The sequence below is a fragment of the Camelina sativa genome, chromosome 2 (genome assembly GCF_000633955.1).
Source record: "Camelina sativa cultivar DH55 chromosome 2, Cs, whole genome shotgun sequence".
Lineage (NCBI taxonomy): Eukaryota > Viridiplantae > Streptophyta > Magnoliopsida > Brassicales > Brassicaceae > Camelina > Camelina sativa.
In genome coordinates this window covers 24,620,797-24,646,048 of record NC_025686.1, presented here as the reverse complement: position 1 = coordinate 24,646,048, position 25,252 = coordinate 24,620,797, and the positions used below count along the sequence as shown (strand labels likewise).

The 25,252-nt window shown below is 35.9% G+C and overlaps 8 protein-coding genes and 1 pseudogene across 10 annotated transcripts; 4 read left to right on the top strand and 5 right to left on the bottom strand.

Moving 5' to 3' along the window:
* On the bottom strand, positions 3,101-6,021 carry LOC104736755 (putative protein TPRXL). The gene has a single exon (XM_010456811.2). The coding sequence runs from the start codon at positions 3,738-3,740 to the stop codon at positions 3,279-3,281; it is 462 nt and encodes a 153-aa protein (XP_010455113.1). The 5' UTR covers positions 3,741-6,021; the 3' UTR covers positions 3,101-3,278.
* On the bottom strand, positions 6,595-8,105 carry LOC104736740. Of its 2 annotated transcripts, XM_010456801.2 has the most exons (2): positions 7,113-8,105; positions 6,595-7,004 (listed from the first exon to the last, which is right to left on the bottom strand). In XM_010456801.2, the coding sequence occupies exons 1-2, from the start codon at positions 7,962-7,964 to the stop codon at positions 6,768-6,770; spliced, it is 1,089 nt and encodes a 362-aa protein (XP_010455103.1). In that variant the 5' UTR covers positions 7,965-8,105; the 3' UTR covers positions 6,595-6,767. The 2 variants fall into 2 exon arrangements, with proteins under 2 accessions (XP_010455103.1, XP_010455094.1); XM_010456792.2 differs by having other exon boundaries at positions 6,595-8,105.
* LOC104736731 (suppressor of disruption of TFIIS-like) lies at positions 9,098-10,897 on the top strand. The gene is made up of 8 exons (XM_010456783.1): positions 9,098-9,161; positions 9,281-9,358; positions 9,459-9,524; positions 9,637-9,734; positions 9,864-9,989; positions 10,081-10,311; positions 10,446-10,511; positions 10,592-10,897. The coding sequence occupies exons 2-8, from the start codon at positions 9,310-9,312 to the stop codon at positions 10,757-10,759; spliced, it is 804 nt and encodes a 267-aa protein (XP_010455085.1). The 5' UTR covers positions 9,098-9,161; positions 9,281-9,309; the 3' UTR covers positions 10,760-10,897.
* On the top strand, positions 11,725-13,630 carry LOC104736721 (annotated as a pseudogene).
* Positions 14,270-16,395, top strand: LOC104736708 (uncharacterized protein C24B11.05-like). Its single transcript, XM_010456747.1, has 9 exons — positions 14,270-14,379; positions 14,672-14,753; positions 14,909-14,974; positions 15,056-15,153; positions 15,247-15,284; positions 15,371-15,458; positions 15,551-15,829; positions 15,931-15,996; positions 16,078-16,395. The coding sequence occupies exons 2-9, from the start codon at positions 14,693-14,695 to the stop codon at positions 16,228-16,230; spliced, it is 849 nt and encodes a 282-aa protein (XP_010455049.1). The 5' UTR covers positions 14,270-14,379; positions 14,672-14,692; the 3' UTR covers positions 16,231-16,395.
* Positions 16,275-17,340, bottom strand: LOC104736713 (mannose-P-dolichol utilization defect 1 protein homolog 1). The gene is made up of 2 exons (XM_010456761.2): positions 17,088-17,340; positions 16,275-17,013 (listed from the first exon to the last, which is right to left on the bottom strand). The coding sequence occupies exons 1-2, from the start codon at positions 17,232-17,234 to the stop codon at positions 16,441-16,443; spliced, it is 720 nt and encodes a 239-aa protein (XP_010455063.1). The 5' UTR covers positions 17,235-17,340; the 3' UTR covers positions 16,275-16,440.
* On the top strand, positions 17,466-19,375 carry LOC104736693. Its single transcript, XM_010456724.2, has 5 exons — positions 17,466-17,637; positions 18,117-18,211; positions 18,486-18,567; positions 18,659-18,744; positions 18,942-19,375. Exons 1-5 carry the CDS (start codon positions 17,596-17,598, stop codon positions 19,162-19,164), a joined length of 528 nt encoding a protein of 175 aa, XP_010455026.1. The 5' UTR covers positions 17,466-17,595; the 3' UTR covers positions 19,165-19,375.
* Positions 19,358-21,523, bottom strand: LOC104736699 (scarecrow-like protein 11). Its single transcript, XM_010456738.2, has one exon. The coding sequence runs from the start codon at positions 21,455-21,457 to the stop codon at positions 19,490-19,492; it is 1,968 nt and encodes a 655-aa protein (XP_010455040.1). The 5' UTR covers positions 21,458-21,523; the 3' UTR covers positions 19,358-19,489.
* LOC104736678 (thymidylate kinase) lies at positions 23,440-25,137 on the bottom strand. Of its 2 annotated transcripts, none has more exons than XM_010456706.2 (5): positions 25,014-25,137; positions 24,786-24,841; positions 24,176-24,539; positions 23,812-24,088; positions 23,440-23,691 (listed from the first exon to the last, which is right to left on the bottom strand). In XM_010456706.2, exons 2-5 carry the CDS (start codon positions 24,820-24,822, stop codon positions 23,572-23,574), a joined length of 798 nt encoding a protein of 265 aa, XP_010455008.1. In that variant the 5' UTR covers positions 24,823-24,841; positions 25,014-25,137; the 3' UTR covers positions 23,440-23,571. The 2 variants fall into 2 exon arrangements, with proteins under 2 accessions (XP_010455008.1, XP_010455016.1); XM_010456714.2 differs by having other exon boundaries at positions 24,176-24,532.

The window sequence follows — 25,252 nt, the reverse complement described above, 5'->3', positions numbered from 1 at the left end:
AGGCTGGAATGAACCGTCGTGAAAGTATCATCAAGACCAGCCAAGAACTCGTGAACTTTGTCTTCCTCACGGTCCTGTTCTTGCAACGAGGTGAGATTGCACTCACATTTGCCACATTTACAGACCCGTAGAGGCCTGTGATTGGCCATACTATCCCAGATTCGATTTAACTTACCATAATAAGCTTCAATGGCAAGTCCTCTTTGCTTACAACAAGCAAGTTCGGCCTTCAGTTGCTGGATACGAGGTCCATTGGTGACGGAGAAGCGCTTCTTGAGATGGTCCCAGAGATCCTTGGCTACATCCCGATGAGAGATATTGGAGCGTAACGAAGGATCAATCGTCATGCGAATCCAAGACACGAGCAACGCCTGAATAGTCCACCAGTCGTCCAAGTCAGGAGATCCATCGGCAGGGCGAGCAATGGATCCATCAAGGAACCCAAATTTCTTCCTGGAACAGAGAGCGGTTTTGAAACCAACAGCCCATTCTTCGTAATTCATCCCCTTGAGTAGAGGATGCGAGATCACAGCACCAGGGTTGTCAGCGGCGGTCAAGTCATAAGGTGAGATGGTGCGTCTCACTTCGAGAGTCGGAGTCGGGGTCGGTGTTTCGGTCGGTACTCCGTTTTCATTGTTACCAGACATGATGAACAAGAAAAGGAAAGAAAAAATTGATCAGATTCTCAATTTTCAGGCTCTGATACCATAAAGAGATGAACGATGATTGAGAAAGATATTTCTATATGTTTACCGTGAGAGAGATTACAGAGATATATAGGAGACCATTGCTTAGCCAGCAAGCCTAATAATTACAGGACTAGTAGAGAATATACAGAAACTTGATAAGGAAATAGATAACATAACATATGGGATATGATTTGTAGAATAATATCCCAATAACTTTAGTTTCATTAATTAGTTTTTTTCCATCTATCTTTGTTCAAATTGTTTTTTTTTTCTTCTTATTATTAATGTTCGTTGGATTAACAACTCAATGTAAATCGTTGTAAAACAGAAAATGCAAGCATTTGTACAATGGAGACAAATAGAAGAAAAAAAATAGATTCACATGCACAATGGATTTAGTTACCACATAGGATTTCTTCTTCTTAAAAGATCCATTACAGATTATATTCGGCCAACGTCAAGCCCAACAATGCGATTGAACCAACAAACAAAAAGTGTAAAGCAATGCGGTTTAATTTGCATATAGTTATATCAAATCAGTATTTCAAAACGATAGTACCAATATTTACTTTTTTAACAATAATATGGACCGACAAATATAAATGCGAACGGTGGACCTGGAACACCGGACACTTGGTACAGTTTTGNGGGTTGGATCGGGAGGCGAGAAACCAGGCTGGAATGAACCGTCGTGAAAGTATCATCAAGACCAGCCAAGAACTCGTGAACTTTGTCTTCCTCACGGTCCTGTTCTTGCAACGAGGTGAGATTGCACTCACATTTGCCACATTTACAGACCCGTAGAGGCCTGTGATTGGCCATACTATCCCAGATTCGATTTAACTTACCATAATAAGCTTCAATGGCAAGTCCTCTTTGCTTACAACAAGCAAGTTCGGCCTTCAGTTGCTGGATACGAGGTCCATTGGTGACGGAGAAGCGCTTCTTGAGATGGTCCCAGAGATCCTTGGCTACATCCCGATGAGAGATATTGGAGCGTAACGAAGGATCAATCGTCATGCGAATCCAAGACACGAGCAACGCCTGAATAGTCCACCAGTCGTCCAAGTCAGGAGATCCATCGGCAGGGCGAGCAATGGATCCATCAAGGAACCCAAATTTCTTCCTGGAACAGAGAGCGGTTTTGAAACCAACAGCCCATTCTTCGTAATTCATCCCCTTGAGTAGAGGATGCGAGATCACAGCACCAGGGTTGTCAGCGGCGGTCAAGTCATAAGGTGAGATGGTGCGTCTCACTTCGAGAGTCGGAGTCGGGGTCGGTGTTTCGGTCGGTACTCCGTTTTCATTGTTACCAGACATGATGAACAAGAAAAGGAAAGAAAAAATTGATCAGATTCTCAATTTTCAGGCTCTGATACCATAAAGAGATGAACGATGATTGAGAAAGATATTTCTATATGTTTACCGTGAGAGAGATTACAGAGATATATAGGAGACCATTGCTTAGCCAGCAAGCCTAATAATTACAGGACTAGTAGAGAATATACAGAAACTTGATAAGGAAATAGATAACATAACATATGGGATATGATTTGTAGAATAATATCCCAATAACTTTAGTTTCATTAATTAGTTTTTTTCCATCTATCTTTGTTCAAATTGTTTTTTTTTTCTTCTTATTATTAATGTTCGTTGGATTAACAACTCAATGTAAATCGTTGTAAAACAGAAAATGCAAGCATTTGTACAATGGAGACAAATAGAAGAAAAAAAATAGATTCACATGCACAATGGATTTAGTTACCACATAGGATTTCTTCTTCTTAAAAGATCCATTACAGATTATATTCGGCCAACGTCAAGCCCAACAATGCGATTGAACCAACAAACAAAAAGTGTAAAGCAATGCGGTTTAATTTGCATATAGTTATATCAAATCAGTATTTCAAAACGATAGTACCAATATTTACTTTTTTAACAATAATATGGACCGACAAATATAAATGCGAACGGTGGACCTGGAACACCGGACACTTGGTACAGTTTTGTTTATGTCTTTTAATTTCCCAATGTTTCAGAAGGAATCTCTCTAACTTCAATACAAATATTACTCCCTCTGTATCACACAAAAATTAGAGTAGTATACAACCATTTCAATCGAAAGAAAACAGCTTAGAAAAATATAGTTTGACGAAGATAAATTCAGTAACACTTTGTACTGTTAACATTACATTTTGAGTCGTAGTCGATGATACAAATGCGATTATAAAAAAAAAAATGTTCAACACAATCATTCAATGTATAGTATGTTAGACATTTTTTGGCACAATAAATCAAAACAAAACAAAATAGTAGTCCATTATATTTTTCAATTGCAAAGTAATTTTTTGCAGTTTTTTCTTTCTACTAGTATTTTTTTTTTGTTTGAAGTATAAAAGAACACTCCGTAATAAAAAATACATTTAATTAAAATGGAAAGAGTGTACCATCGTCCATCGATACAGATTTCTGCTTTCAAAAAATTAAAAGATGTGTAAAGAAAATGAAACGAAAAAAAAAAAAAAAAAGAGTAAAATCTGTAATTATATAACCTAGTCTTGTTTCTTCACATTCATAACGATGATCTCATCAGGCATGTTTGTGCCAACAAACGAGCATTGAAACGCAGCGTTTCATGATGTAAAACCGAGACTTGTGCTCCTTAGCTATATTACGATACTTTCGGGTCACTGAAGCTCCTTTCTGAGACAAGCTCCGAGAGATGGAACACTTGGAAGCAGCAGAAGTCGTGGAAGATGTACCATCAGCTTGACATTTCGTTGAACCGCTTCTAGACAGAAACGGAGATTTCGAAGGAGTAGGTTTTGCAGAGAAACTACGTCTAAAGGTGGGCTCTAATGATGAAGAATACGAAGTGGGTTTAGTTGAGAAACTTCGTGTGAATACAACGGGGTTTGAAGAAGAAGACGAAGAAGAAGAAGAAGCTTTTGTTGAGAAGCTTCGTGTGAAAACATGATGTTTTGAAGAGAAATGAGTGGTTTCGGAGATGAAATCTTTCTTGGAAACTTTCCACAACGTCTCATCATCCATCAATCAAGAGTAGATTTTCTCAGTCGTTTCTTCTGATCAAACTACTCAGTATGTAAATGTACATCAATGTAGCATATGTGTATCTCTCTGTGTGTGAGTGTGTTTGATGTTTGAATTGAAGACGGAGCAAAGAGAATATTAGTGAGTTAGAATGAAGTATAGGTCAAACTTATAGTACTATACAATTTTGTTATATTTACATTTGTCTACTACTACACACACATGTACCTATAGAGATTGTCCAAGGAATTAATATTTTTCTTAAATCGAGAAAAATTGAACATTATATATTATAGTGCTCTTATTCAGTATTATTATTAAAAATATAGAAAACAGACAGTTGTAAATATTAATGTAGTACACAATACTGTATTTCTTTTCTCAGGGTACAACGCAAATTTGAATTATGTTTTTAAACGTAATACATTCAACAATTTACAATAAAATTATATTACTAGATTCAAATTTGAGTGGAGATACAATAACGTTAATATCCAAAACAATGATATTACATGTTCTGTTCCAAATTGCTGACAAATTATATATGCATGGGTACGTAACTAATATGATTATGTGGAAATCTAACACAATTCAAATACATAATTCGGATTTTTTAATTTCAAATGTAACATGGCATATCATCTTTGAGAGACTCTGGTTTTTTTTTTTGGTCAAACTTAGGAGAGATTCTGATTTATCGGGCTAGAACTTCACATAATAATATTAAGTACACAAGCTCATTAAACTATATGTTATCGACGTCATTACTTACAAGCTCTGTCATCTTCAATTACTTATTCAAAAAGCTTCCAAACGCGGGATTAAAAACATTATCACGAGTTGGGACCATTAGTGTACGATTAGCCAAAGAAAAAGTCGTAAAACAAATAGCAAGTGAAATCTGAATTTACTTTCACAAATAATATTCCATTGCACGATTGACCACCAATTTATGTATATTTTGAACATTCCCAATATAATTTTATTGAAAAAATAATCTTTGTAAAACTTTCTTATGTACAGTTTCTGTATGCACTAATATCTCCCTTAAGCCTTAACCAAGATATTTTTCAACAAGTAAAATGTGCCTCGAGATTCATATGATCCATGTGGAAACAATGTTTTATTTTTTTCTTGATCGGGTCAAGAAACTATATAAATACACAATAAAGCTTGGGACCAACGGCAAATAATTGACTAAAAAAACACACTTACGGACCATTTTCACATGTGACCATGTGAGTTCCCACAACCGTAACCACAAGAGACCTCTCACTTCTAAGTTCTCACTATCATTCACATTCAAGATTAGAACCATATGAGTGTTTTAAATACACAGTTGTTATAATCTTGTTTGGGTTTTTAAAGCATGGGTGGGGATCCTTTGAAAGGTCCACATGTGAATGGTTTTGCCAATAATATAAGCAAGATAGAAACACCATTTATTTAAAAAGATATTTCACAACATGTGCATGATCAAGAGTCAGAGAAGAGAAAATAGACTTTACCTTCTTGGATTTGTGTCCTTGTAAGATCGATCTCCAAGACTATCTTTACTAGAGAATGAACAAAGAAACTGACAATAGTAGCCATGTATTTGCTGATGCAGCATCATCAAGATTCCCACTCGAAAGGAACCCTTTTCTTCGGATCGAGGGGCGAAAACAAAGGGAACCACATCTCTTGTGAATCTTAATGGTGCTGCATCTGCGACTACTGGCTGATAACATCCACCAAAGGGCTACACCTTTTTCCCTAATCATCGAGAACCCAGCTATATCAACCGCAGAAAAGATCCTTATCGGTTTCGAGCTCTAAATTTGGGAACTTCTTTGGATTTTAACCCAACAAATGAAAAAAAAGCAAAGAGGAAAGCAAGAGGATTCAGAAAGCAAATGAATCAGCAAGATGATTTTGGTGATAAGGAATTGAGAGGGATAGGTACATGAATATATACACTCATGAAGAAAGCTAGTTGGTCGATGTAAAATCACTTGGAAAGGGACAGAAGTAGCATCAAGATCTCTAATTGACTTTTGAATAAAGAGAGAGAGAGATTGCATCAAATATAACACAAGCCCACTTCACTATACAAGTGTGTCAGGAACAGAAGCCAAACCTAAAGAGTTTTCAATATGACATATCTCAAGATCTCAAGTGTTTTATACACAAACCTCAAAACCTTTTTTTCTCCAAAGTACCATGAAGAAGCCAATTAAAGAAACATTTCCAGGTGGAGTTTGATAATGGGTTGCAAATGCAAAGGACGATAAAAAAAAATAAAGTTTGTATCAGGATAGAAGAATTTTATTAAACTAAACATGATTGATTAGTGTGGAACAAGTGGGATTAGGAAAATTATTAGATTAGAAATGTCACTTTATTTAGACTAATCATGATTAAGATTGTTCCCTGTGCGGTTTCTTACGTGTAAAGGCGAAAACACTCAGAAAGAAAGCAGGCAGCTTTAATTTTTAACTGGAGTTGTTCATAAACTTTAAGTCAGGGAATCAGTTTAGATCAGGAGATTTACAAAATTAGGGTCACATGTACCCAATTAAATGGATCAAGTCAAGAAAATGGATGCAGCAAATCACGGTTGATTATGCGACAGCGATAATTGGATCACCAAAACAAGGACAAAAGACAAGGCACTAATAATACTATACAAAGCGCTCAATCAAAATATTTGTTGGGAAAGTAACATAACACTCAATAAGCTACAGCTACAAGCAATCAAAGATGATGTGAAGTTTGGTTTTCCATAAGAGCCAATCACTTTTCAGATTCGTGCTAACCCATAGTTTTGAACTTTAAACTAATATTACTAGTTTAATTACTAATGACAAATATCTTGAAATAGAAAGTAAGAGAACCATGAATAGCATAAAAGCATATCCCTTTCACAAGCCTAACATTACCATTAAAAATAACAAAATCCAACTCAGCTTCATTCATACATCTCTGACTGATAGATACCAGATAACTAGACACACAATACATGTTCGGATGTTCCTCTAAAAAGCACTAGTAAACAAAAGGAATGAACTTGTGCCTAACCTTATCAGCATAATCCGAATAGCTTTGTCCGAAATTCTCCACCATCAATTCTTCCTCCAGCTTGGCCTTCTTGTTATAGTAAACCAAAGAAACCGCTAAAAGAAACAACAGACTCAAAGGCGCACGCAGAGCAGTGCAGTATGTAGCAAAGAGAAGCATCGTAGAAGCATATATCGGATGCCTGACCCATCTATAAGGACCAAACTGCACAACAGCCGTTGGAACAACAACCTTTTCAGAATATCTAGCGAGATACAGAGTTGAATCGTAATGCATAAGCATTGTAACCACAATCAAAATCCATATCCCTACATTGGTCCAACCACCTGGTAAACGATGCAGCTCAGGTCCTTCAAAAGCCGCAAGCCAATGTCCAACCATGACACCAACACCAAACAAAACCCGAGACCATAAAGGCGTGTTCACATCCCATTTAGGATCATGGGAGCGAGCATAGTAATCTCCATAGAGCCTTTTTCTCACAGTTACGTTGAAGAAGAAAAAGTAATGATAAGCCAAGAAGAACACATAAGGCCAGCCTTCAAGATAGCCATTGAAATAAGCAGGAGGCACAAGTGTAAGCCATGTGAAAACTGAACTTACAATACCAAGCTGCTCAAAGGCATTGGCTTCTCCAATCCAGTGCTTACGGAAACAGTAAATCCCGTAACCCGCAAGCCCAAAAGCGATAAACCAAGGCCAGAACAGCCATGTCCAGCTGAAATACATCCAGAAGAAAGGGTCCAGAGCTAAAGTCGCAATCTTTTTAGCAGCTAAAGTCAAAACCGATAGAAGAAGAGTTAACTTCGCAACATCTATGGGCTTCACTTTCTTCAAGTCCCGAACTTTCTCCACCAGTGAACCAAACGAGAAGGTTTTGAATTGGCTAAGGAAAGGGTTATCGGAATCGGAAACAGTCGAGCTAGAAATCGAGCATCTGGGCGAAACCCATGAACCTTTTCGAACTGGAAACGAAGCACCTCTCCAGATAGATTGACTCTTGACCGCTTCAAAACTTGGGAGTAACGGAGTGGTTCTGGAATCAGCACGAATCGAATTGCACTTAAGGTGTTTGTTTAAATGCCTGAACGAAAACTTTCGGGACTCTTCAAACGGCGTCGTAGCTCGAGGAACAACCTTCGAGCACAGAAGCACAGCTTCCATGGCGAATATAAATTTTACAAAATGAAAAATAAAAACAGATACAAAGACCAAAGATTCAGAAAAAATATTGTAGCTTCATATCTGCTTCGAACCCGAAACTAAACAAAAACAGATAACACAGAGAGAAAGTGAACTAATTTTTTACTTCAGTGTTCACTAATTATAATGGGCCTATGGGCTTATAGAAACTAGCCCAGTATGAAGAAAATAGGTTAAGGTCTAAATTAGCGTAATGGGCTTGGGGGCAAAACTGTAAAAAGTGAGGAAGGTTCTATCTATATAAATTGGCTCAGCTAACATGTGTTGACTATAACGCCGGCGGGGATCCTAACCGTTGAAAACCGACCGGTCGCTGCACATGGCGCCATTTATGAAGTGTGGGCTTAAGATGTTGAAACTCCAACTTTAACTTTAAGACTCTTATTAATTTTCATTTGTCATTTTCCAGCGTAATTAATTTAGTGCAAAGCTGCAAATCAATAAATAATGACAGATTTGTTGTCACGAACACTAATAGCATATATAGTGTACTTTTATAAAATTAGAGTTATACTGTATATTATTATGATTTATCCCTTTTGTGCTATATAAAGTCGTCTCGAATATATATTTACTTTTCCATTGTTTAAGACCAAAAATATTTTAACAAAAATAAGACCAATTCGGGTCATACATTAAATGTATTATGTATATATTGAGGAGTAATAGTAAGGAAAAAAAGAGATTAGGTATTTTTATCTATTAATGTCACACGGTCAAGAATATTTCAGTCACAGAAGTCTTTCTTTTTGTATTCTATAGTTCTAGATCAAATTGGGAAGGGTGACATGATCAAAGAGAACGATATGTTACTATTGACGCGTGGACTTTATTGTAATGCCTAATGAAAATATCTTATATGCTTTTGAATTGCACATCAATGGGAATCATGAGAACCATTTCTATAATCCATAAAATCTCTTTTTCTTGACAAGGAAAATTAAACATTATAAACTTGATGATTAAGCAAAGACTTACTCGTTGTCTAAATAATTAATTTAATACTCAATTATTTTAGTGACTTTATATATTCTCTCACACGTATTCAACTTTCTTATATAAAGACTCTGCGTTTCTCTTCTTTTCTTCATCAAATATTTTTTTCTCTTCTTCGTTTCTCTCACGTCTATTATTTTTCTTTCATCTTTTATTTTATAGGTAATTGCTTCTTCTAACCTTACCTAACCAGAGTACTGTTCTACATGTATTTCTTTTTCTAAGTTTTCAAATTTTAAATGCTCATTCTTTAGTTTTTTTTTTGTTTATGATGTTTTTAGAACCAATCAGATTTGCAGTTTCTGAAGAAATGGAATTTGTGAACACCTCTCCACCAATATATGAATGTCTCCTCTTTGGTAAGAAGTTTCGTTTTGATTCTTACATTCAATAAAATGGAAGCAATTTACCAAATTTTATTGATCTTTGTATATTTCTCTATGTTTTTGTTTCCAATAGATTTGGATGATACTCTTTACCCTTTCAGCTCTGGTTTATCAGACGCATGCACCAACAACATTATAGGTTTGCTAATTAACTCTTCATATTTTTGATTAATTCTTTATATGTTTACACATATCATATGGAGAAGAAAAAAGAAAAAAGTCCTTAAAATCACCAAATTACCCTTGTGCAGAATTTATGGTTGAAAAGCTTGGAATAGATGAAGAGGGAGTAGTTGAGCTAAATGATATTCTTTACAAGAAACATGGAACTACAATGGCTGGTCTTAAGGTAAAATTTACCTTGATCGTACATATATGTTGGTCAATGGATAGATCATAGATGTAGAGGCAGTAAATAATTAGTGTCTATATATATAGGTTAAATCATATTTAAAATACAGGATCATTTCTTCTGCAGGCTGTAGGTTATGAATTCGATAATGACGAGTACCACAGCTTTGTTCATGGGAGATTACCTTATGAAAACCTTAAACCGGACCCGGTTCTGAGAAATCTCCTCACTAGTCTACCTTTCCGAAAATTGGTATTGTTTTCTTTAATTATCTTTTCTTTTTCTAAGTTTCAAGTTTTAGATTTTTATGTTATATTTATAATATTCGGGTTTGATTCTTAAGGTTTTCTCGAATGGAGATGATGCTCATGTGATGAGGGCTCTAAAAAGACTCGGCATTGAAGATTGTTTTGAGAGAATCATAAGTTTCGAGACCTTAAACCCTGTGATCAACGAGGCTGATGAGGTTTCTTGCGAGACAGGTCATCTTCCCGAGAATCCGGTTATCTGTAAACCAACCGAGATTGCTTTCGAGAAAGCATTCGAAATCGCACAGATTGATCCTCACAAAACAGTAAGTAGTTTCATATATAAACGAATAACTAAACATTTAGACTTTTCTTTCGGGGTTGAGTTAGATTTTCCCTTACTCAATAGTTTTATATATCTCCTAATCAACATTATCATGTTTTTTTTGTGTGTGTGTAGTTGTTCTTCGACGACAGTGTCCGAAACATCCAAACCGGAAAAGCCGTTGGTCTCCATACAGTCTTGGTAAGAACCGGTTAACATGTTAACCAATACCTAACTAAATAAAAAATAAATTAAAAGTTACTAATTTAAATTTATTTCAGGTTGGGAAATCAGAAAAGGTGGATGGAAGTGATTACGCGTTAGAAAGCATTCACAACATGAAAGAAGCATTTCCAGAGTTATGGTTGGAATCCAACATCAACGACAAAGAATCTGAAAGAATTGTTTACGCTACACAGATCTCAATTGAAACTACTATTCAAGCTTAAACTTTACATGTGCTCATCACTGATATTTCCGTATTTAATTAATGTTTTCAATAAAAAAAATATATCCATTCGTATCTTGTATCTTGTATCGTGCGTTGATATATTGTTAACAGCCGTTACGGGCCTAAGTATTTTTTTTTTCCTCTTAGCTAAATGCATTAGGTTTAGATGGGTTAAAACAAAAAGATGGAAAATTCTGCTCAACTACAATAGCTATATTAGTACATTTTTTTTTGAAACAAATTAATTTATAGATAAATTAAACAAATAGGTTGTTCAAAACAAAGAAAAAAAGATAAATTAAACAAATAAAGGCACACGAAGCATTTTGAAAAAGTTTTGGTGTCGGCTCGTAAATTATGCGCATCATTTGATTAGCAAAAAGTGAAATTAATGTCACGTGAAAACAGTGGTCGACGTCGATGTCGATGTCGATGTCGTCGTGAGTAATTGCTTTCCCTCCCTGATTTGACGATAACATGTGCATATATGGATAACAATATTGTTGCATCGAGACTGACAGATCTTGATGATTGAGCGATGATATTTCCGAAAATGGTCGGTGAAATCAAATAGTTGAGGAATAACTATTATAGAATGTGGTTATGTGGGTTAATTATATACTTATATAAACCAACAATCGTGAGTGTACTTATTTTGACAAGAAAGATCGATCTCAAGATGTCCCACTCTATAAAATAATTTTCAGTAATATGGAAAACGTGACATATGGTCAAGCAAACGAATAATGTTAGTTTCCCATCAACGAATATATCATGAGAACTAGTATTTTTTTTTTCTTCTTTAAATTAAACTATGTACTATTAATAAGTACTATTGGATTGCAACAACTAAAAGTCGAACGCTATTATTGACTTTTGTTTTCACGTAGCCTATAACGCGCATTAGCTTGTTTCTTATATAAAACACATACATACCTGCGTTATCAATTCGCTTCATCAAATATTTTATCTTCATGATCAGTTCATCACCATTTCTCTAAAATCTTGTAATTTCTCTCTTTTAATACCCTCATCTAGCACTAAGGTAAATAATGTCTCCTCTATCTTTTCATTTTCTTTGGTTGCAAACAGAATTGCATTTTCAAATGATCTTTCTTTTGATTTTCATTACTTCTGTTTTTTTTTGAATCTGCTAGTTTGGAAGAGAAATATGGAATTCGTGACCAACTCCACACCAAGATATGAATGTCTTGTCTTTGGTAAGAAGAAGTGATGTCTAATTTGTTAGATCAAATTTAAGAATATGCAAGCAATTAATTTTTTTTTATTGATCTATCTCTATTGTTTTTTTTTATCCAATAGATTTGGATGATACTCTATATCCTCTAAGCTCCGGTTTATTAGAAGCATGCGCCAACAACATCATAGGTACTAGTCTTTTCCACTTTTTTTAATTTAACATGTTTATTAGGGAAAACACTTGGAAATTTACGAACAGTCCTTTGGCAGAATTCATGGTTCAAAAGCTTGGAATAGAAGAAGACAGAGTGTTGAACTAAACCAACTTCTCTATAGAACATATGGAACTTCAATGGCTGGCCTTACGGTATATTTTTGTTAATTAAAGCATAATCACATACGTACTAGTTGACGACTCCAAACTTCACCTGAATTGTTTCATTGTTACAAACTCGACGACATTGGCTTACTTACTGTAAAACCAAAACTTTAATTATTTGATTATTTATTTAGGCTATAGGTTATGAATTCGACGATGACGAGTACCACAGCTATGTTCATGGGAGATTACCCTATGAAAACCTTAAACCGGACCCGGTTCTGAGAAATCTACTTCTTAGCCTACCTTTTCGAAAATTGGTATTGTTTTATCTTTTCTCTATTGTTTTTTTTTTTCTTTTTCTTTTCTAATAGCTTAAATTTCAGTTTAATAAAATTTTGGTTTATTTATAAAAGGTGTTCTCAAATGGAGATGATGTTCATGTGATGAAGGCTCTAAAAAGACTCGGGCATTGAAGACTGTTTTGAGAGAATCATAAGTTTCGAGACCTTAAACCCTAAGACCAATGATGCTGAGAATTCTTGTGTCACAGGTCATCTTCCCGAGAATCCGGTTATCTGTAAACCAACCGAGATTGCTTTCGAGAAAGCCTTCGAGATGGCACAGCTCAATCCCCACAAGACCGTAAGATTTGATGACTTAAAACTAACATAACTAGACATTTTTTTTTCTTTTACTTTTTTCTTAATTAATCAGTAGTTTGATCTCATAATCAATATCAATCGGTGTTTCTTTCTTCTACAGTTGTTCTTCGACGACAGTATCCGGAACATCCAAACCGCAAAAGTCATGGGTCTTCGTACAGTCTTGGTAGTAAGATCCGGTTAACATGTTGAACTCTAAGAAGAAATTAGTGAAAAATCATCAAACATATATGTACATTTCCAAGACTTAATTATATACACTATTACACTGAATGAAAAATTATCATTTTAAAATTGATGACAGGTCGGTAAATCAGAAAAAGTAGATGGAAGTGATTACGCCTTAGAAAGCATTCACAACATGAAATCAGCATTACCAGAGTTATGGTCGGAATCCAACAGCAACAACAACTACAAGGATTCTGAAAGAATCAGTTACCTCGCACAGATCTCTATTGCAACTTCTGTTGAAGCTTGATCATGTGTCCATGTTTACATACATATAGTTACCACATATATACTAGCTAAGAGTAATATACATCGTTTATCGTTGCTGCAACGGTCGATGAAAAGAGTAATGATATATATACTATAATACATTATGTGGAACATATTGCACATCTTTCGTTTCGATTTTTATAGCACGATCGGGTGTGGTCCATAAAACTTGGTAATTGCTGTTACAAACGAGGAGGACAAAAAACAAAACTTTTGGTCTATACATACATATGTTCTTAAATAAGTTTATGAAACATTAGTACTATTTTTTCTGGTTTTAGAAGTTAATTAAACATATTGCACATCCTTCGTTTTCTTTTATGTTTCGAGATATTATAACACAAGTGTGGTCCATAAAACTTGGTAATTGCTATTGCAAATCATGAGGACAAAACAAAACTTATGATTAGACAATTCATAAATTTAATTAGAAACGTAAGAGTTATACTTATGTCACATAATATAGTCTCGTATTGGCTAATTTAAATTACTTCAGTCTTGGAGAGTTCGAGATGGTTAACATTAACCTTCTTAATACTACTGCTCAAGTTGTGTATCCGGTTCAAGTGGACCGGAGTGGTACATCAGCAATAAAACTAAACCGAACCGAATTTTAAGGTAGGTCAATAAATTAAAGCGCACGATACATTTTTTGAAAAAGATTAAAAAAGTGTGTTTGGTCGGTTCTCATACAATACACGTGTCATCGTATAATTCGTTTAGCTTTATGATGGAGAAAAGCTAAACAACCACGTGGAGAAATCGTAGATGACGACGCTTGAGTGAGTGAGAGAGAAAAAATGCGTTTGTCCCTAGATTTAATGAGAACCAATCGATGTGTCATTAGAGAGACTGTGTGAAAGAGAAGAGAAGCCATTGAAACGTTTTCGTTTATACCTTCTCATTTTCTTCTCTCTCTCTCATTGATCAGAAAAGGTTCCCACTTTCTTCATTTTTAACTTTATCTTTTGTTTATTTGTTTCAGATTCATTTTCTGCATGTTCGTGTATGATTCGATCTGTATCATTTCTTTAGTCACGGTTCCTACTAATTTGTTTATCTCGAGATATGGTTTCAGATTATATGTTTAGTAATGAGTTAAGATGTTAATTTAAGCATAACTATGAAATGTATAATCTTTTGGGATCTGTATGTCAAAGTTTTAACCTTTTATGTGAAACGTGTGTTGGAGACGTTTGGATTCAGTTTTGTTGTGGTTTTGTTTCAGGTGTGATTTGGAATTATCGTAATGGCGTACGAGGAAGACTTTAAGCAAACTTCTGAAGCCAAATATGATGGTCTTTTGTTTGGTAAGAAAAAAAAAGACGCTTTTTTTTTTTTTAGGATTTGGATTTGAATATTAGTTATTTAGTTTAGTTTGTTGCAATTTGGTGGTTGAGATTTGGGTTTAAAGTTTTAACCTTTTCTGATTAATTGTTTTGTGGTTTGACTATAATCAAAACAGATATAGATGATACTCTTTACCCTCTCAGTTCTGGTTTGGCTATGCAAGTGAAAACGAACATTCAAGGTAAGAGCCTGTTCGCTTTCTCTTGTTGTTCTTCAGCTTGCTCATGTTATAGCTTAACGTTTAATTGTTGTTGTTGTTTAGAGTATATGACTCAGAAACTTGGTATTGAAGAAGCTAAAGTCCAAGAACTGTGCCTTTCGCTTTATAAAATCTATGGAACTACTATGGCTGGTCTCAAGGTATCTTTATATATTCCTTCACTACACTGTTACATTCTTCCATATCATTCAATATTGTTAATACATATTCGTTTCTGATGTTGATTCTTTTAGGCCGTGGGTTATGACTTTGACTACGATGATTTTCACAGGTATTAAACTTAACCTGTCTTTCACTTTTTGCTTTACATGTCTTTTAAAGGTGTTTGGAACTTGAGCTTCTTACTTTGTTTTACAGTTTTGTTCATGGGAGATTGCCATACTCAACACTGAAGCCTGACCCAATTTTGAGGAATATTATTCTTAGCTTGCCTATTCGCAAAGTTGTATGTGTTTTGCTCCTTGATGCTAAGCTCTTAAATGTGGTTTCTGATTGGTTTGTTTATCTGATCTTCCATTGTTGTTATTCTTTTCATAGGTTTTCACGAATGCAGACAAGGCTCATGCAGCCAAGATCATTGCCAGGCTAGGCCTAGAAGGCTGCTTCGAAAAAGTCATATCTTTTGAGACTCTGAACCCCATCACCAAAACTGAAACTCCTCATGATACCAAAACTAGAGAAATCTTCGATATAATCAGTTACATGGCAAATCCTGACCCCAAAGTCGAACTCCCAAAGACACCAGTTGTATGCAAACCATCTGAAGGAGCATTCGAACAGGTTTTCAAGATGGCCAACATCAATCCTAAGAAGACAGTAAGAACTTTATCAAAATATTAACTGCTTTTGTTTTTCTACCTAAACCAATTCATCACTGAAGCTTAATAACTTGCAAATATCTTGTTTTTTTTCTTCAGTTGTTCTTTGATGACAGCATCCGCAACATACAAACCGGGAAACGCGTAGGTCTCCACACCGTATGGGTAAGTAAAATAAACAGATACAAACAAGTTTAAAACAAAACTTGTCAATCTCAAAACTCACTCACTTTTTTGTATTATTAGGTTGGGACCTCACACAGAGAGGAAGGAGTTGATATGGCATTGGAGCATATTCACAACATTCGTGAAGCTCTTCCTGAACTATGGGAAGCTGTTGAGGAAAAAAGCGAGGAGCTTAGATCCAGGCAAAAAGTCGCCATTGAAACCATTGCTTAAACAAGCATTCACTTGCACTTCACAGTTAATAGTAAAAACAAAAATAGCGTGAAAAACTACTGAACTATTCACTCCTTTAAAAGTAAAAATAAGTGTAGCTTTGATTGAGTCCACATATTGAAACTGGGGGGAATTGTGAGTAGTAATGAAAACAAGCTTACTTTATTGAACACTTGCAACATCTGGTTTAATCTCTATTACAAAGCCACATCATAAAATCTTTTTATCTTTCAGTTGCTTCTCTTCTTTCCCTTTGCTCCGATACAGTAGAATCTGACTCATAATAGTTCCATTAGTGATGATTGCGATAAAGAAACTTATAAACATGCTAAGTGGAGCTTTCGCCTGATAGCTGGTGAAAACTCTCGCCAAAGCACCACCGAAGTTCATGAAACAAGTCAAGAAACTAAGTTGTCCAGTGCTTTTGTTTCTAAAGTTCTTCCAAATCTGAGGGATTCTTGCAGAGAGAAAAATCAAATGCTTAGAAGCATAAAGAGCTTCGAATAGCAAAGGATCAATCTTACCAGCTAACACAGTTGGTGCTAAAGCAAAGTAAAGAAGCGCTCTGACCCAAGTAGCTACAGAGAGAGGTCTAGAGAAGTAATAGATACAGCCCACCAAGATCAAAGCTTGGATCAAAAGAAAAGCTAATTCACCAAAAGCTGAAAAGGGAAGCTCTTTGTAAAGACAATAAGCAAGTGAGATTGTGTAACCAACCACTTCGAGCTCAAATGCTACAACGCTTAACCCTTTTACACTCTTGTTGTCCACTATTTTCATTATCTACAAAATCACAAATTTGGGGAATTAGGCTTGAAAAAATCCAATCCTTGATTGATTTGAGTTGACTAACCAACCTGAGGAAGCTTGACGGTCATTGAACCAGCGACGACGAAGTAACCGAGCAGCTTAGAGATGAGAGGAAGAAGACAATCTTTCGCCGGAAACTCACCGCTCCGGAGAGAACCCATCGCGCAGCTCAGATCAATCCCAAGATAATCCATCGTTGGTTCTCTCCTGAAGAGTTTGGGCTTCGTTGACTTTGTTTGTTCAGCTGTCGACTGTTTGATTGGTCATTATCTCTCATATGCTTTCAGTTCAGACAAGATCGAATCAAATATATATTACCGAAAAAGACTAAACCAATGTAATCTTTGGTTTTGTAATTTAAATATTTTAATTTGGTACGGTTTAAATCGGTTAGGTTATTATCAGTTAAACCTAAAAATTTAGTAGTTTTTTTTTTTTTGTTTGGGGCGGAGGAGCTTCAAATCGGAATCTAAACCTAAAAAAACGAAAACACTCTAGCTATTTCCTCTTCTCCGGTACCGGGAATCTCGTGTTGGTGACTTTAAGAAAGCTACAATGGCGAAGAGAGAGATTAGTAGTACTCTGAAAAATCTAAAGGTACTATCTTTTTTTGTTTTTTGTGTCTTTCTGGTTAGTAATAGCTTTAGATATGTAACATGACTGCGCTTTATCTTCTATCTCATCGACCTTGAAATTGAAGGAAATTACTGGATGATTTAGACTGATTTTGGTGTTTATTTCGTATATTCGAGCTTAAAAATTTAAACTTTGTTGCTCTGTTTTGATGGGAGTTTTGATTCTTAGGGTCTGTGTTGGCTTGCATCTATAATTTGAATTAATAAATTTGTAGCACTAAGCTTAGCACTAGTTATAGCATTGGTTTGGGACTAAAGTTGCAATTTTTTTTTATATTGAAGAAACTGCATTAATTACGTAGCTCTTAGTTGATATTCGAGTTGAGTAATCTGGTTTGTTTGTTTGGTTGAGAGACAAGATACGTGTTGTTGTTTCTTCATATCCATATGAGAATTGTATTGGTTTATGAACAAAGAATGATTGATGCTCTTTGGTTATAGTTTATGCAAAGGTCTGCTTTGAAAGTAGAGAAGAAGAAGGTTGATGAAGAGCCTAATGGGGATTTTCCTTCCCTCGGCACTGTTGCAAAGAAGTGGTACAGTTTCTTTTTTTGTTGTCTTAGTTGATTTAAATGTTTTGTTTTCATCAGATTACTGGGAATGAGGACATTGTGTATGTGTTGTCTACCCTTTTTTCTTGCTTTTTTGGGTTCTTGATTGATTACATCAACCCTCTAGTCGATTTCAACTACTCTAAATTCCCTGTGTTCATGATACTTCAACAATATTTCAATAGTTTTGTTAGTTGTCAGTATCTGGTGTTATGTGTTTGGTAGTGTTCTCTAATGTGTGATTTGTTTTTCGATGCAGTGTGGTCATAACAGACTGGGATCCTCAGCCGGGTGCATTGTCAGGACGCATGTCATTTCAGTCTTTCAATCCCTCTATCGAGGTTAGTGCGTGTGTCTCGCTGTGGCCTAGCATAATTTGCGATGGATGTTCTTCCCTTTCAGCTTTCTGAAATAAAACTGTTCTCTCCTTAGAAACTGAATGAAGAGGCAGTAAACGGTCGAAAAACAGATGCGACTCCCGCAAGCTCTAGCAGTAATGGAGGAAAAATGTCTTTTAGGTTTGTACTCTTCAGTCTTCACTTCTATAATCCTTTTGGCTCTCAACAAAATTAGTTTATCGGATAGTATGTGTACAACAGAACAATGCTGGAGATCCGTTGTCTAACTGATCATCTAATTTTGAGACAAATGAAGTCGTTATTGATAGCAATTTAAAGTTTTAAATTGTAACCAGTCAAAATGTATCCTCTTTCAGTGAACCGGAGAGTTCGAAGGCTCAACCAAGTCGGGAAACAAACGGTGACTTGAAAAGAAAACAGTCTGAGGTAGTCTCTGAGGAACGAAACCGTCCAAACAAGTCCCCAAGAAGCAGTGACAACCCATCACCGAGCAATAAAAGAGGCAATGGTTTCAAGAAACCGAAGAGCAAGAAAGTGGACTGGAGCGTTTTGAAGCCACCAAAACCTCAATCCAAATAGGGGTTTAAATTAGCTAACTTAAGCAACCTATTTTCCATTAGTTATCAGTTCATATGTGCTAGTAGATCATATGTTGCGCTGTCTGTATCATCATTCACGTGGTGTTGCAACCCGTTTGATATAAATTATAGCCAAAAGTTTTGAATTTTCTTTTTGGGTGTTGTATGCTTGTGGTAGCTCCTTATCTATGATGAAGAACAGTTTTTATCTTTTCAAGAAGGTCTGAATCCAATGCAGGAAAAAAGAAATGCATTCCACTCATGGGATCAAACGTATTCCACAAAACTATTGGGAGACAAAAATGAAGCAATAGAGAAGTAACATTTCAGATGTTTACATGATTATATGTTAACTTCTCTGCAGGTTTCCAACAAGAAAAGGCATAAATGACTCTTCCCTTCCATCCCTGAAGCATCCAGTTATTATCACTATCGATCACAAAATCTCTATGGTAACGTTTTCTCACTATTTCCTTAGCCTCCTTCATGATCTGTTTGCTTATTGTTGCTGGCTTAAACCCTGCTCTCAAAATCCTAACTCTCCATTGCTTGTAGGTTTCAGGCCTCGCAAAACGCTCAGCGCCTTCGCAGGAAATCACACTCATCGCGTCTCTCACAAGTAACTCTTTCTCCAACAGTGCCCTGTTTTTGTATTCATCCTCAGCTTGTATTGTGGTGTCAAACATGTCAAAGAGTGAAGAGAAATGAAAAAGCGCTTCTCGGAACCTCGTCATGAAGAAGGGAGAGTTGTACATGCCATTAATCTCTGCAAACACAAACAGGTCAGGATTGATATCTCTGAATAGCTTCAGAACCGTGTCTCTTGGAGAGTCCAGTGACACAGTCTCATCCGGAGTGTACTGCAACCGATGAATGCAATTGACAACAGTTGTCTCTCCTGGATTAATCACAATTTCATCAAGACTGATGCTTTCCCATTTTTTGGCGATGAAGTTGAACTCAAACGGGACATTGAACTTATCACAGAACCTTTTCAATCTTCGACCAGTCTCTTCGACCCGGTCTGAAGGACGGAAACCTGATTGTGGCAGCTCTATTCCAGTCACGCGGAGCTTTGGTGGTCCTCCCGGTCTTTTAGACAGGGCTAGTAAAAGACAAGGCCATTGAAAGCCATAGAGAACACCAAAATCAACTATATGAAGCGTAGTTGCTTTCAAAGCAAGCTCATAGATTGACTTGTTTGCAGCAAAGTAATCCGTTACATAGATAGGACAAGTATGAACAAAGAGCTTGTACGCTTTCAAGATATCCACCATCGATGTTGTGCTAGAAGGAAACGGAGTAGAGACAGGTGGTGCAATGTTTCCAGTAATACGTGCCTCAAGCGCATCTGCAAAGTAAAAAGCAAGTCTTTGTGTACCATCTCCACTGCTAGAAGAGTGTGATCTTATCTCCTTGAGTTTCTCTGTAGCTCTTCTCTGGTCAAAGCTCGCTACAGCTTGTGCACATTGCGTCAAGAGACTCCGAAGATCAACTGAATTAGGTTTTTGCGTCTTGGATTTGTTTGATGAACCTTTAGCTCTCCCTGCTCTGTTTGGTTGTTGCTGTTGACTCTGTTGTTTCGTTATTGCTGATTCATCTTCTTCTTGGTTAGCTTTGCATACCAACAACACATGCTCGAACTTAACTGCTAACTCCTCCATCTCCGAGACAAAAATCGCAGGTTGTTTGTTTCTCCGGTAAGTCTCGAGATCATCTTCTTCATCATCCCGATGACGATACTTCCTCTGTGATTCTCCATTCGAAACCAACGCTGCTGAATCTGCCGAAGTCGTTGTTGTGCTGATAGAAGTGAAAAATGGGTCGTCACCGGAGGAGGAACTAGTGGTATGATCAGATTCTGGAGATTGTTGCTGAAGAATCTCGTAGAAGGATCTCTCAGCGGCTTGTAAAGCCAAATTGTCACGAGATTCACCGACGAAATCTTCTTCGTCCATCAACATGTCATTGATGTACTTAAGAACAGGGGAGTTATCCAAACACACAGAAGGAGGTGAATCGTTTGGTGAAGAAGACTGAGTCTGAGGCTCGTGGTAATCAGGGAAGAGATTGTTACCAGATTCGAGATTGTTTCTGGGTTTGCAACAAGACCCAGATCCGTTCTCAAATCTGAACCCATCAACTGTAACTTGAAGCAGAGCGTCCATGTTAACTAAACAACACTGATGATGATGAAGACAAAGAAACAGAGTTTGAAAGTTGAAAGCTTTTGTCAAAGTTTTAATTTTTTTTTTTTTTCTAAGGAAGAGAAGAAAGCGGTGCGAAGGTTTCATGTGAACACAGTTGAGACTCGAGAAAGAGAGCTTTAAATGGTTCTTTTTAGGGAAAGAACAATGGAACTTTCGAGGAAACTACTTAGCAGCCACAAATAGTGGATCAAGTTAATTAATACATTACATTTAAATAAAAGAGGTTATGTTAATGGATTAGTTAATTTAATGTCGGATCTATCTGCAACTACCCTCCTCTATAGGTTTTTTGGAGTTTAATTGTTATCTTTTATCTTCCCACTTGCATTTGCTTGGTCGTGACTAAAAGTCAGTAACCTTTTTACTCAGTTTTGGGATTTTTTGTTTTTTTTTTTATAATAAGAAAAGTCATCGAATGGTGTTAAAATTCTAACAACTAATGACCCCCTTATGGTGTTTTAGTGTTAAAATTATACTTTGTTTAGAATCGTCCATACGAATCTACGATCAGCTAAAAAGCAGATACTGCAATTTTTAACCAAATATGATAAAGAAATATTATTCTTGTATTCTTTTTCCTAGCAACAGTGCTTAAATCCGATTGTTTTTTTATCTGATTGGTGTACAATGAATATGGAATAATAAGCTAAAATAGTATATAACACGTAATTAAAGGATAAAAATCTTGATGTACAAGGAATTGGACAAATATTTTGGGTGAAGGGACCGTGGATACCAAGCCTAAACATTGTTTCTTATTACTATTAATCTATTATTTGTCGGCAGTAACAAAATCATTTCATATCTTTGACTCTGTCTACATATTTTCTTGACCAGTCAGAGTTCAAAAGACGACGCAATTAGATTCCTTAATACAGTCATGACATATATAAATAACAATTAGTATTTCTTAATAATATGATAATAAGTGAATCAATCACTCAATTGGTGGTATAGAGTTTTGTGGATACTATTATTAGTCAATGCCTAGCAATGTTCAAGAAAGCGGTCTAGGTGGCCGTCTAGGCGCTAGACGCTCAGCATACAACTAGACAATCGTCTAGATCGTTGTAAAATCGCATAATATTATTTTAATACATATTTTTAATTTTTAATTACATATAATTAAATTTTTAAGTTTGATATTCATATACATAATTATAAACGTTTATATGTTATTAATCTAAATTAAATTAATACATTTTTCTAGTTTTTGTTTATGTTTTATGATTTTTATATGTTTTATAATTTTTATTTGTTTTATGCTATAAATGCCTAAATCGTAAAAAAAATGCTTAAACCTCGATTAGACGTTCTATGCGCTAGGCACTAGATCACCGCCCATATATCATGTAGCACTTTGTTGAACACTACTCAATAGAAAGGTGAAAGGAGGTAGATAGAGATGAATTGAATATTCATGGTGAATGCGACTTTGTTAGTCTAAATTCATCTTATCTCAGCTTCTACCTTAATTAAAGTGTATGTTTATTTTTAATTACACTATAATTTCGTTGTCCCACAATAAATTAAAATCCTTGAATAACCTATCTCTCCAATATCTCTGAAACAATCTTAGACTAATTTAACCTTATTAAGAAGCAACACTAAATACTGTTTGGGACCATTTCCTTAACTTCCAAATGCCTTATTTGTCTAATTAACAATTTGGATAATGTCTTATGCACGTATATCAGATAACTCTTTTCCTTAATCTGCGACCGAAGTGTGAACACATCTTTGCTTAATGGTTGTTATGTTACTATTATAATCATTCGCCTGAGTTTTTTGTTCTATTGGTTTTGTAATGATAATGTTGTGTTGACCCTAAAAAACAAAATCTCCTACGAGCGTGATATACACCGTCCAATCATTAAACTTCAATCTGATGGAGTTGAGGTATCTCACGGTCGAGAGCGCGTGGGCTATGTCCTTATTATCATGATTTTATCTACTGATACTATTGTTAATTACTTTTGATTATTCAACATGATTTTAGTTTAAGTTGTTAACCTGATGCAGTATCTTTCAATGATTTGTTCTTTACTTAATGGCGTCTCAATTAGTTTACACGAAAATAATTGATTAAAAGACGTCATTACTGACGACGATAGCAAATTAAAATTGGGTCTATCAATGGGCCTTATACAGCCCAAAACATTCCAAAATCACACAAACTTGTCACTGATTTAGAGTCATTAAGATGACCAAAGGAGATTAAGAGGCTTTCCTTTAGTACTACACTCTTTGACTTGATCTAATACCACTTCTTGAATCTTCTTCTCTACTTCCTCCATGGCTTCACCTGCATCGATTACCTATATATACATCACCACAAAACATATTCACTGTTTAGTTTTTTCCTTCTTATCATGTGTTAAAAATCTGCAGAGTACCAAAACAAAGAGTCTTCTTAATGCATTCATGCATTCATTCACCTTCCATGAAGAATCTCGTAGAGTTTGATAAAAGTCTGCAACCTTTTTCTGAAACTCAACTCGCTCATACCTCTCGTCTCCATATCCACCTCTCTCAGCAGCTCTTTCAGGTGAAATGTCAAGGTAAAGTACAGAATCTGGAGCCAGCAATCCTATTTCGGGAGCTTTACACCAATCAATACTAAGACCTTTAGCTGATGAGAATGCTACACCAGAATATGAGTAACGATCAACGATTAGCGTTGTTCCTGTTTTAAGCTTTTCCTCCATCAATGATCTGCAAAATTTCACACAGACTTCTCACTAAAGAAGCAGAACATAAAGAAAAGGAACCTAATAAGATAGCTAAAAAGATAAGAAGAACCTTTTCTCCCATCGATTGGCGCTGAAGAGAAGATGAATTGTGTGATCATCTAACTGAGACTTATTAGAGAGATATGCAGATATCATCTGACCAACACTGGTCTCTCTATCCGGAAATCTCCAGAGCTCTGTCGGATGTCCTAAACCTTTCAAGAAAGAGAGAAGCTTAGCGCATTGTGTTGATTTCCCGCTGCGGTCAAGACCTTCAAGAACTATCAATGCTCCTCTTGGCTTTACGCTACTCTCGGTTGTGAGACCAGAGGATAAGTTACGACCAATCTCCATCCGAACTGATGAACGCTTGAGTGACTGCACAGGATAGTTCAAGGAACGTGGTACTGCTAAAGCTCTGAAACTTCTAGAAACTAACACATAGAAGGTATTAGATGAATGGATTGCAAACAGTAAACGATCTCAATATACAAATGAGAGCAAAACTATGTTCAAATTCACAAAATCCATAAAGTTAATGATCAAAAGTTCATTTCTTTGTTCAGCATAATTGACTTTGTACCCTTTTCTCAAGTTCAGTGAGCTAACACAAATCAAAAATACTCCAAGAGGCAAAAACATTACAAAGGTAAAGTTTTTTTTAAGTTTAGTTAACTTACAAAGTTGAACACTTGAAAACAAGCAGATCCGTTTCATGCCCTTATCAGCTACAAACCTACGAGTGAGATTAAAAAAAATAGGTATTGAAACCACTTCGTGAACTCCAAATTCAGTGAAAAATCGTAGGAGATGTATAACCAGAGAACATCAGAATATGTTTGTGAGGACATGTATCAAAAAACACACACATTCGTAAAGTAAAGGCGGTGCGTAGAACTGGGACTCACCTAGAACCAACATCAACAAGGTCGGTCGCCGGATTCGCTTGGTGGAGAAGAAGAACTCGACGGCGTGAAGGAAGAAGAAATCGACAAAAGGAGGGTTTAGAGAGAATCTACAAACAAACACAGTTCAAACCCTTCAAGTGAGTCGGAGGGTCTTCTCTAAATCAAGTACTGACCGGTTTGCTGTGTACCCGGTTCAGAAAAGAGATTGGTTTTGGTTAAAATCTGAACTTGGGAATCAG

What these genes read in the sequence shown, in the direction of transcription:
- LOC104736713 (XM_010456761.2), bottom strand. Translation starts at nt 17,234, where the DNA reads ATGGATTATCTTGGGATTGATCTGAGCTGCGCGATGGGTTCTCTCCGG. An exon ending in TGACCGTCAAGCTTCCTCAG is followed by an intron (nt 17,014 to 17,087) that starts GTTGGTTAGTCA and finishes GTGATTTTGTAG; the next exon opens with ATAATGAAAATAGTGGACAA.
- LOC104736755 (XM_010456811.2), bottom strand. Translation starts at nt 3,740, where the DNA reads ATGGATGATGAGACGTTGTGGAAAGTTTCCAAGAAAGATTTCATCTCC.
- LOC104736678 (XM_010456706.2), bottom strand. Translation starts at nt 24,822, where the DNA reads ATGAAACGGATCTGCTTGTTTTCAAGTGTTCAACTTT. An exon ending in GTTTTCAAGTGTTCAACTTT is followed by an intron (nt 24,540 to 24,785) that starts GTAAGTTAACTA and finishes TCTATGTGTTAG; the next exon opens with TTTCTAGAAGTTTCAGAGCT. An exon ending in GCCAATCGATGGGAGAAAAG is followed by an intron (nt 24,089 to 24,175) that starts GTTCTTCTTATC and finishes GAAATTTTGCAG; the next exon opens with ATCATTGATGGAGGAAAAGC.
- LOC104736699 (XM_010456738.2), bottom strand. Translation starts at nt 21,457, where the DNA reads ATGAAACCTTCGCACCGCTTTCTTCTCTTCCTTAGAAAAAAAAAAAAA.
- LOC104736731 (XM_010456783.1), top strand. Translation starts at nt 9,310, where the DNA reads ATGGAATTTGTGAACACCTCTCCACCAATATATGAATGTCTCCTCTTT. An exon ending in ATATGAATGTCTCCTCTTTG is followed by an intron (nt 9,359 to 9,458) that starts GTAAGAAGTTTC and finishes TGTTTCCAATAG; the next exon opens with ATTTGGATGATACTCTTTAC. An exon ending in AGATTGATCCTCACAAAACA is followed by an intron (nt 10,312 to 10,445) that starts GTAAGTAGTTTC and finishes GTGTGTGTGTAG; the next exon opens with TTGTTCTTCGACGACAGTGT.
- LOC104736708 (XM_010456747.1), top strand. Translation starts at nt 14,693, where the DNA reads ATGGCGTACGAGGAAGACTTTAAGCAAACTTCTGAAGCCAAATATGAT. An exon ending in ATATGATGGTCTTTTGTTTG is followed by an intron (nt 14,754 to 14,908) that starts GTAAGAAAAAAA and finishes TAATCAAAACAG; the next exon opens with ATATAGATGATACTCTTTAC. An exon ending in GCTTGCCTATTCGCAAAGTT is followed by an intron (nt 15,459 to 15,550) that starts GTATGTGTTTTG and finishes TTCTTTTCATAG; the next exon opens with GTTTTCACGAATGCAGACAA.
- LOC104736693 (XM_010456724.2), top strand. Translation starts at nt 17,596, where the DNA reads ATGGCGAAGAGAGAGATTAGTAGTACTCTGAAAAATCTAAAG. An exon ending in GGCACTGTTGCAAAGAAGTG is followed by an intron (nt 18,212 to 18,485) that starts GTACAGTTTCTT and finishes TTTTCGATGCAG; the next exon opens with TGTGGTCATAACAGACTGGG. An exon ending in GGAGGAAAAATGTCTTTTAG is followed by an intron (nt 18,745 to 18,941) that starts GTTTGTACTCTT and finishes ATCCTCTTTCAG; the next exon opens with TGAACCGGAGAGTTCGAAGG.
- LOC104736740 (XM_010456792.2), bottom strand. Translation starts at nt 7,964, where the DNA reads ATGGAAGCTGTGCTTCTGTGCTCGAAGGTTGTTCCTCGAGCTACGACG.